At 36.4% G+C, this 10,663-nt stretch overlaps 2 protein-coding genes across 2 annotated transcripts; one reads left to right on the top strand and one right to left on the bottom strand.

Annotated features, from left to right (window-relative positions):
* The first annotated feature begins 1,165 nt into the window (after nucleotides 1-1,165).
* On the top strand, nucleotides 1,166-9,539 carry LOC113044046 (transcription initiation factor TFIID subunit 5-like). The gene is made up of 11 exons (XM_026203636.1): nucleotides 1,166-1,554; nucleotides 1,939-2,164; nucleotides 2,295-2,610; nucleotides 3,172-3,335; nucleotides 4,341-4,476; nucleotides 4,547-4,667; nucleotides 4,770-4,899; nucleotides 5,091-5,255; nucleotides 5,407-5,584; nucleotides 7,182-7,359; nucleotides 8,957-9,539. The coding sequence occupies exons 1-11, from the start codon at nucleotides 1,173-1,175 to the stop codon at nucleotides 9,172-9,174; spliced, it is 2,214 nt and encodes a 737-aa protein (XP_026059421.1). The 5' UTR covers nucleotides 1,166-1,172; the 3' UTR covers nucleotides 9,175-9,539.
* Nucleotides 9,540-9,607: 68 nt separating this feature from the next.
* Nucleotides 9,608-10,559, bottom strand: LOC113044047 (up-regulated during skeletal muscle growth protein 5-like). The gene is made up of 4 exons (XM_026203637.1): nucleotides 10,501-10,559; nucleotides 10,008-10,110; nucleotides 9,784-9,879; nucleotides 9,608-9,699 (listed from the first exon to the last, which is right to left on the bottom strand). The coding sequence occupies exons 2-3, from the start codon at nucleotides 10,092-10,094 to the stop codon at nucleotides 9,790-9,792; spliced, it is 177 nt and encodes a 58-aa protein (XP_026059422.1). The 5' UTR covers nucleotides 10,095-10,110; nucleotides 10,501-10,559; the 3' UTR covers nucleotides 9,608-9,699; nucleotides 9,784-9,789.
* Nucleotides 10,560-10,663: the final 104 nt, after the last annotated feature.

The raw sequence follows: 10,663 nt of genomic DNA, 5'->3' as shown, positions 1-10,663 counted from the left end.
AAAAATAAATTCATAAATATTTATTAAATATAATAAATATATTATTTTGTTAGAGATAAAATTGTATTAATACATTTATTTATATACATATTTACTGATAAATAATCAATATATTTAATACAAAAATGGTAAATAATTATTACAAATGTAATAAAACACATTATTTTGTTATAGCAACATTTAGAAATACATTTATTTATAAATGTATTATTTACTGATAAATATTTAATGCATTTATTATCATAAAATAAACCAATAAACGATTATTTAAATATAATGAATGTAATTGTGTAATAGAAACATTTCTAAATACACTTCTAAACGTTTTATTTACTCATAACTAATACATTTTAATTAAAAAAGTTATTATAAAATAAAGTAATAATTACTGAAAACGATAAATGTTACTTTGTTATAAATTACTAAATTTACTTCATAAAATTTACATTTATTTCTAAATGTACTATTAACTGATAACCAATAATTATTAATATATAATTACATTAATACAATTATTACATATATAACAAGAGAAATACAACTTTGCATATAAATGCCATTAGTACACAAGATTACTACTTCCAGAGGAAGAAAGAAAACATAAAATAAATAAATAAAACAACTAAAATACAGTAAAGTGAAGATGGTACCGTTTATTTGTCTATTTCAAATGTGCAGATAATGTTAGAAGTCCTAAGAGCTTTTTTGTTTTACATTTATATACCATATTATTGTTTATATTGGTTAATGAAATAAAAATAAAAAATTTGGTTTATCCCCAGACCACTTGTGTATATAAAACTTCCCTATTACAACCAGTAATTGAATAATATACGCTTTATAATTTCTATCCCATAATCATCAACATATATCATTATCATTATTATATCAGACCCACCCTTAACAGCTGTCTTAAGTTTTCTTGTAACGAAATTCTCAACATCAACCAAAATACCTTTGTATAGATGCAATTAATTTTTTTTTTTTTTTTCATCACTACGAAATTCACAGGAGTAGTGGATAATCAGTTGCACCCCTGGATCTCGTGTTTTGCACATAGACTGTATGATTCTGCAGTGAGAACGTCTAAAAAAAAAAAGGAGGCTGCCTACGTCATGAAGTACTACGCGGCGTACGTCATGACGCAATTGATTTCAGCGCCAGGGGAAAAAATGGCGGCTGTGCAAGATGGACAGATGGAGCTGGACGCAGAGAAAGAGACAAAGCCAGAAGTCCTCAGCGATGGGACGTCAAACCTCTCGGGGAGCACAGCGAGCGGGACGCCCCTCACCGCCGGCGGAGCCCCGACGCAGGAGGACCAGCAAACTTTGATCGCAGTTCTGCAGTTTCTAAAGCGGAATAAACTGTCGGACTCGGTCGAGATCCTGCGGCGGGAAGCCGGTTTAGGAGACCAGGAGGACTCACAGACTCTCGAGGGCAGCGGAGGAGGGAAGGGGGACGGGGGTGGAGGGGATGCAAACTCTCTGCTCAGCCGGGTGTCCATCCCATCAGCAGCCGCCCCCCAAAACACACCGACTCCCGCAACAGTCAAGAGTGAGTGTCGATATTTATCATGCGATGTACCTCTAATGAGTAAAGTAAAGGTGCATTGCATCTTTTAAATTGTTAATACAGTACAAAATCATCTCTGCATCACATGAATAATTATATTTAAAAATATATTAAAATATAAACAGTTATTTTAAACTGTAATATTTCCCAGTATTATCTGTAACCGTGATATTGATCAAATTAATGCCGCCTTCATGAGCATAAGAGTCTTCCTTATTTTGTTAAAATTATTCATATTTTCACAGATTCTGCAAGGGGTTCCCAAACTTTCTCATGCCAGTGCATGCGTTATTCAACATGCAGTTAGAGTATATCACAAACATGTGAGTGTGTGATTGACAGTGATGTTTGTGTTGTCGGCTGCAGGAGCAGATGAGCAGCTGGATGTCAGTGTGGTGTTATCAGCCTACAGTCAGCAGGGGGATCCCTCTCTGTACCAGGTGTACTACAGCGGCCTGAAGAACTTCATCGAGTCCGTGCTGGACTGTCACCGAGCGGAGCTGTCCCAGCTCTTCTACCCTCTGTTCGTCCACATGTACCTGGAGCTGGTCTACAACAACCATGAGAGTAAAGCAAAGGCTTTCTTTGAGAAGTAAGCATCAGATCTTGTTTACGCTGTGGGATTAATCAGGGATGATTATAATGCCCATTTTTATTCAGTAAATCTAAACACTGGACTCTTCAGTAGTGGCTTAACCTGTTCGTTTGCTGTGTGCTGATAGGTTCGGCGGCGATCAGGAGTGTTACTATCAGGATGACCTGCGCATTCTCTGCGGCCTCACTAAGAAAGAGCACCTGAAGGGGAACGAGGCGCTGCTGGACTTCCGCACCAGCCGGTTCGTGCTGCGCATCTCCAGAGACTCGTACCAGCTGCTCAAGAGACACTTGCAGGAAAGGCATAACAACCAGATATGGAACATCATTCAGGAGCACTTGTACATCGACATCTTTGACGGCATGCCACGCAGCAAGAGCCAGATCGACAGCTTGTCCGGCAGTTTTGCAGGAGAGGCCAGGCGAGAAGTCAATAAAGTCAAGGTTAGATATGTTTCCATATGAAGAATATCCAGTTCGAAAGTCTGAGATTGGTGAGATTTTTTACTTTTTGAAAGAACTCTCTTATGTTCATTAAGGCTGCATTTATTTTATAAAAAAAATACAGTAAAACTGTAAAATAAAGCTGAATTTTAAAAATTACTCCAATCTTTAGTGTCACATAATCCTTTAGAAATTATTCTGTTTTATTTTATTTTATTTATTATTTGATATTTTATTATGAGAACAATATTTATTTGAAGTAGGAGTATTTTGTAACATGGTAAATGTGTTTTCATTAATTTAATGCCAAATAAATGTGTTCATTTCTGTAAAAAAAAAAATAATCCTTTGAAAACTAGTGTTTAGGGATGTTTTGTGATATCATTACTCGATAAGATCATAATGAGAAAGTTTGTTCTTTGAGGAAACTATGAGGAAAGGCATTTAAAGTGATTTTAAAAAAAATCATCTCATATTTGCAATCTCTCGAACTACAATCATCTCTTATTTGAAAATGATCGTGTGGTTTAATGATGTATGTATTGTTTCTGATGGTTCCAGGTATTCCATGGGCTTCTAAAGGAGCCAGAGATCGAGGTCCCGTTAGATGATGAAGATGATGAAGCAGAGAATGAGGAAGGGAAGCCCAAGAAGAAGAAAACAAAAAAAGACAGTGTGGGCTCCAAGAGTAAGAAACAAGACCCCAACGCTCCTCAACAGAACAGGTACGACAGAAGCTCAGTATTCGGCTACTATGAAAAACTAGTTTCATTCAGATTTAACTTTTGAGAAAGTTTGGGGGGTGTGTGTGTGTGTGTGTATATATATAATATTATTATTCATAAAGGACACCTTAAATTGATCAAAAATGACAGTGAAAACATTTTCATTGTTACAAACGATTTCTAGTTTTATTTTAAATAAATCATTAAAATTTTTAGATTCATCAAAGAATATAGAAAAATTTATCATTATTTACATTCAATTATTAAGCCAGCACAACTGTTTTCAACATTGATAATAATAATAACAAACATTTACTGATAATAAATCTGAATCATTAAATGATTTCTGAAGGATCATGTGATGCTGAAGACTGGAATAATGAAAATTAATCTTTGCATCACAGAAATAAATTACATTTAAAAAGATATTAAATAGAAAATAATTACTTTAAGCTAATGCTGTCATACGATTAATCGCATCCTAAATGAAAAAGATTTTGTTTGCATAATATACTGTATGTGTACTGTGTTTATTAATGTATGTATATATATATATATATATATATATATATATATATATATATATATATATATATATATATATATATATATATATATACATACACACACACACACATGCAGTATATACCCTGAAAATATTTACATGTATATACACTTATTTTTTTTATATTATTACATTTCATATTATATATAAATATATTTAATATATAAAAAAATTTCTTAAATTACATAATAAATATACACAGTGAACACTCATTATGTAAACAAAACCTTTTATTTTGGATGCGATTAAACACATTTAAAAACAGACTTGTTTCAGACACATTATAAAATCTTACCAACCCCAAACATTTGAAAGGTAGTGTATATTGGACATGTTTTTTTTTTTTTTTTTTTTTTCATTAGAATTTAGATGATGCTTAGAAATGATTTGAAACTGGATGCACAGTTTCATAACCTGATATTCTTCTCTCTGTCTGACAGGATCCCTCTGCCGGAGCTGAAGGACTCCGACAAACTGGACAAGGTCATGTACATGAAGGAGTGCACCAAGAGAATCCGGCTCAACCCGGAGAACCTGCCTTCCATTTGCTTCTATTCGTTCCTCAATGCCTACCAGGTTGGCAGGGTTTTCGTTGATGTTTAGTGTTGCTTGACTTCACAAATGCTTATTGTGTGTTGTGGCTCAGGGTTTGACGGCAGTAGACTTCACTGATGACTCCAGTCTGTTAGCGGGAGGGTTTGCAGACTCCACCGTCCGCGTATGGAGCGTCACACCTAAAAAACTACGCAAGGTCAAATCTGCAACAGGTATGCATCTCCATAAATCCTTTATCTCAACCCCAAATTTTCCACTTCTAGACCTCAGTGTAAAGCGATGTATGGTTTCAATTATGCTGTCCGATTCTCTAGAGCTGAATCTGATTGATAAAGAGTCTGATGACGTTCTGGAGAGGATCATGGACGAGAAGACGGCCAGTGAGCTGAAGATCCTCTACGGTCACGGCGGGCCGGTGTACGGTCTCAGCTTCAGTCCAGACAGGTATCAGACTATCCTCTAAAAGTATCTCTAAGTAAAACAAGACAACAGTGAAGGTTTGTAAGCGTAAGGAACAGCTGATCAATTGCTTTGCTATGGACTAAACATGTTTTGCATGATTGGTTTTTGTCCTGCAGTTTTAAAGCGTTCCGAGCAGATCTGACAGTGTGGTTTAATATCTCTGTGTCTCTCAGGAACTATCTTTTGTCCAGTTCTGAGGACGGAACAGTCAGACTGTGGAGCCTGCAAACGTTTACGTGTCTCGTGGGGTATAAAGGACATAACTATCCAGTGTGGGACACTCACTTCTCACCCTTTGGTTATTACTTCGTGTCTGGAGGACATGACAGAGTAGCACGGTACAGTAGATTCTCATTATTATAATGCTGTTATGAGTTATGTCATATATACCTTTTTGTGTTATGAAGTGACCATCTATAAATGAGAAGATATTGCAAATGTTTTCAATGCCTTAATCAAGTAGGCTCTTAATCTTAATTTGATTCCCAGCCTCTGGGCGACCGATCATTACCAGCCCTTGCGGATATTTGCTGGGCATCTAGCTGACGTCACTTGCACGCGATTCCACCCCAACTCTAACTATGTGGCCACAGGCTCGACTGACCGCACTATACGCCTCTGGGATGTCCTGAATGGAAACTGTGTCCGCATTTTCACTGGTCACAAGGTATTGAAATGAGCACTTGACAGGAAACCTCATTCATCTCATTTGTCTTTGAATTAGCATTGCATCACTGTCTCCAAGACGTTCTTTCTTTATTCATTTTCTCTAGGGCTGGGATAAACAATTATTTTTTAAACGATTAATCTAGCGATTATTTTTTCGATGCATCAATTAATCTAACGATTATTTTTTTCCCAATTCGATTCGATTATCAATTATCTCCCCATTAATTGACTAATAGCAATTTATACATGTTGATTTACATATCTAAATGAAAAAAACATGAATTCCTTAACATTGCAATATATGTTTATTGCTCTTAAAATTCCAAAATAAAACATTAGTGAAAAGTGAAACCATTAGTGCATTTTATTTTGCACAATAAAGTGCAAAGTAATGCTTTTCTTAGTCAGAGGTAGCATTCAATAAAACCTTGAAGCCTTGAAAACACAAAGGCCTAGGTTAATGAATAAAGTGCATCTTGTAATTCTTTCAGATGAAAATAACAACTTGATGTCTAGCATTAAAACCTTAGGTTTCGACAACGTATTATAGCCTACTCCAACATCGAGTGCAAAGTGGCGAGTTGAAGGAAAACTAACGATGCTCTGTCATCTGCAGCTGCCCCCGGGTGGCGCCTCTTCAGGTGCTGGTGCATTGCCGTGGTGCTGGAATGGAAGGCCATCTCCATTTTGCAAAGACGACATATCACGGAATTGTTTCCTTTTAAATTAAAGAATTCCCATACTTTAGAGGAACGAGTGCGTGTCATCTTGCACGTCTGAAAGTCTGAGCGAGTCGAGTTGCTTCTACTCTCCGACGCCGCCATTTTTGTTTTGGGTCTGACGAATCGACATGCATATTTTGCGTCAACGCATTTTTTGTCCCAGTCCTAATTTTCTCCCTCTCAGTGTTATGTAGCCTTACTATTATAGTATTAATATTTTCATTGTGAGCTTTAGTTTTAGTCATTTTAGTTCTTCAGCTTAAACGTAATGTATTTCAATTACCGTATTTTTCGGACTATAAGTTGCACCTGAGTATAAGTCACATCAGTCCAAAAATACGCCATGATGAGGAAAAAAACATATATAAGTTGCACTGGACTATAAGTCGCATTTATTTAGAACCAAGAACCAAGAGAAAACATTAACGTCTACAGCCGCGAGAGGGTGCTCTGTTTTCAGTGTAGACTACAGGAGCACTGAGCAGCATAGAGCGCCCTCTGGGGGCTGGAGACGGTAATGTTTTCTATTGGTTCATTTCTCTTAGTTCATTTCTCTTGGTTCATGTCAAATTAATTTTGATAAATCGCACCTGACTATAAGTCGCAGGACCAGCCAAACTATGAAAAAAAGTGTGACAAATATTAAAAATTAGGAAATATTACTAATTTTCTGATTACGGTTTTGGTCTAATTTATGTTTTATTTCAGCTGCTGTTCAAAACACTGACCCTTGTCATGCCATTCAAACCCTTCACTAACAGACCGACTTAACTTTTTTTTTATAATGTCCATCTCATTAATAATTTATTGCCCTTATTTTTTCCATATACAGAGTCTTATGAGTAATGTAAAATGATAATGTTTGTTTTTCAGGGCCCCATCCATTCTCTAGCATTCTCACCCAATGGAAAGTTCCTGGCATCTGGATCCACAGACGGGAGAGTTTTACTATGGGATATTGGACATGGACTGATGATCGGAGAGCTGAAGGGTCACACAGACACTATTTATGCCCTCAAGTTCAGCAGAGATGGAGAGATCCTCGCATCAGGTCAGACAACTCAATCTGCTGAATGCCTTCTGTTGTCTGATTGATAGTTTTTGTTCGTTTTTTATTTAGAAAGTCAGAGGCATTTTAGTTTAATTCTAAATACATCCCATTTTATGTTGTGGTATGAGTCTTTTTGTTTTAGTTTACTTGATGATCCATACATCATTCTTTAAAAATATATAACGAGTATGAGAAATTATACAGAACATCAGAACAAAGGGATACTCCTACCCAAAATGAAAAAAAAAATTTAAATTTTGTTCCAAACCTGTAAAAGCTTAGTTCGTCTTCGGAGCACAATTTAAGATATTTTGGATGAAAACTGGGAGGCTTGAGATAGCCTATGCTCTTCTGTGTCAGCCGCGCGAAAAGGATGTGCTGTTATCTTTCAAATCAAAGCATAAATATACATAGAAGCATCCTTGTGGCGCGGCTGACACAGAAGAGCGTAGGCAGTCGGCTGAGTGATGTGGAGAGACACAGAGGAGACTGAATTGACAAAGGAATTGTTTAATAAAGTCTTTATTTTTGGTTAATTCTCAAACAAAAAAATATTCTCGTCACTTCATAACGTTGCGGTTGAACCACTATGGACTATTTTGAGTCTGACGATGCTTTTCTGGACCTTGATCGTGTTATTTACTTGGCAGTCTATGGGACAGTTTCAAGCCTCCCAGTTTTCATCCAAAATATCTTAAATTGTGTTCCGAAGACGAACTAAGCTTTTCTGGAACAACATGGGGGTAAGTGATTAATTACAAACTTTTCATTTTGGGGTGGAGTATCCCTTTAAAGAACATTTATTGTATTGCATTACGAGATCGGTCTGCTGGTTAGTCAAGTTATCCTGTCTCATAGGGCTTGCATAGACTAGTCGAGTGATCGATTACTTCAACCACTAGTCGGCGCTGTCGAAAACAATCAACTACTCAAGCATGCATTAACCAAAAAAATTTCAATATGTAATGTCATAATTATAAAGTTTTGACAATTTACACATGTGACTGTTGCATACGGCTATAAATTAATAAACGTTTAATGATAAGAACTACTTAATGTCTTTTCATTTACAGTAGCATGAACCACGAGTAGTTGAGTTTTTTTTTAAATAAGAAATCAGCTAGCAGAAATCAGTAGTCGTACAACCCCTAGTGCCAAGTCACTTACTTTTTTCAATGCGCATGGTGGAATTTATTCGGTAAATGTGTTTTTATCGTAGTTTATGCACATTTTTTTTCCTATCGGATAAAAAGTTTATCCTACTTGATTTTTAGAATTTATGCACATAGAAATTGGTGGATGAAAACAACGATTGATTAACAGGATATAAGAATTTAATCTTTTTGCTCATTTTGAGCTACTGAAAAAAGTTTTTCCTCAAGTACGAGCTCCATATTGTTCTATATCGCACTAGATTACATATAAAAGCCTTTGTATCAAATATTAACTAAAACATAGAATACAGCAGTTTTTTTCCCCCCTTTTTTGTGTTTCATTTAAGAAAAATAATGTTTCGCACTATTGTTCCACATGTCAGTCTTTACAAGTTTAATAAAGGTCATTCAGTTCAACTTGAAATTCTTTTGTTTTGCTCCAGGCTCTATGGATAACACAGTTCGACTATGGGACTCCATTAAGGCTTTCGATGACGTGGAGACCGACGACTTCACTGCAGCGACGGGCCATGTTCCCCTGCCGGATAACTCCCAGGAGCTGCTGCTTGGGACGTATCACAGCAAATCCACACCTGTCACCCACCTCCACTTCACCAGACGCAACCTGCTACTGGCTGCAGGCGCGTACACCTCTCAGTGAAGGGACCTGGGAATCCTGAGGACAATGGCTTTACGTAGCGGTGTCTGTTTGTCAACGGTGCATATTATTTAAAGATTACTGCTCATCCCAACATGTGAAATAGGTTCAAGCGAAGAGAAAGCCATCACAGTGAACCATCAAACACGGAGCATACATGAGCTGAGAGCAGACACAAATACCTCTTGCATCATTCGGATGCTGATCCTAGATCAAATTTTCATGCTCACGAGGAGTTCATTTCTTTTTCTCATCGATAACATCACTGCCAATCTTGTTTTTTCAAGGCCCTCTATGTCTCCTTTCTTCTTTGTAAATGAACTTTTCAAATTCAGAAACTGGTTTTTAATCTTTGAAATACGTTGCATATGAACACTCTCCTGTACAAATTTCTAGGTGCCTAAAATTGTAAATAAAACAAGTTTTCTACACAATGTTTGTTTGGTACAAGTGATCATTTTTTATTCTTCACATAGTTAAATTGAAGTGATGAAGTCAAAACAAGGACATCTAGCTTCCTGAAACATCCTGGAAACAGAAGAAAAAGAGATAGAATTAAACTATGGGAAATTTACATAGATTTTGGAAAAGTTACATTTAGGCAGTACTTACTATAAATTAACTTGATTTCACAGCCTTTTGCTTCTTGGGCTTCAATTTGAAGAAGAGGACAAGGGCAGCGATACTGGCGTATGTGGCCAACACACACTGAAGTCAAGGGGAAAACAGAGTTCGGTTTAAATACTTAATGTAGTGGAAAATACAAAGGCAATGCGTACTTGAGTTTAATTGCATAATAATGGCAGTTTGTATTGCTCGACTGTAATTCATCTTACATTCCTCCTGCCTGTGATTGTGTATGAATTGAAGTATTTGGCGATGCCAGTGAACTGGTGGTGAGTTCCTGCGTCGTGTCCTCCCATGATTTCTGTGCGCAATCTGTTGATAAGACATATTCATTAATAAAAATAAATAAATCCATTCAAAGTTAACGCATCGTTTTTCATGAATACATAAGGTCGCTCAAAATGGACAACACTGCTTATTGAAACAAAGACAGTTAACTTATTCTTCTTCTGAAATGTAGTTGTATAGCGAGATTTTATAGGTAATGTCAATAATGTTTAAAATTCAAATGTGTTCAATATTATGATTTATATATTAGCTCCTCAGTCCGTTTGCTAAACCAAGCGTATTTGTTAAAAGCGAACCCGCGGGTTTTGAGCAGTAACGTTATATATTCGCTTTGCAAATAACATAAAAACAGCATTGATTTTCAAAACTCTCTGAATAAAAGGCATTTCTATTAAAATGTGAAACATGACTTACCAAGCAAACTGGTGCCCTTCAGTGGAGTAGCCGGAAAGTGAATGATTTCAGGAAATCCCGCCCTCGCGGTAATAGTCTGTCCGAACTGCAGCCATTGGATTACACTCACGTCAATCACTTTTTACACTAAAGCAATAGGTTCGCAGAGACTTCAATCTAATTG

The sequence above is a fragment of the Carassius auratus genome, chromosome 26, assembly GCF_003368295.1.
Source record: "Carassius auratus strain Wakin chromosome 26, ASM336829v1, whole genome shotgun sequence".
NCBI lineage: Eukaryota > Metazoa > Chordata > Actinopteri > Cypriniformes > Cyprinidae > Carassius > Carassius auratus.
This window is presented reverse-complemented; position numbering and strand designations above follow the sequence as displayed.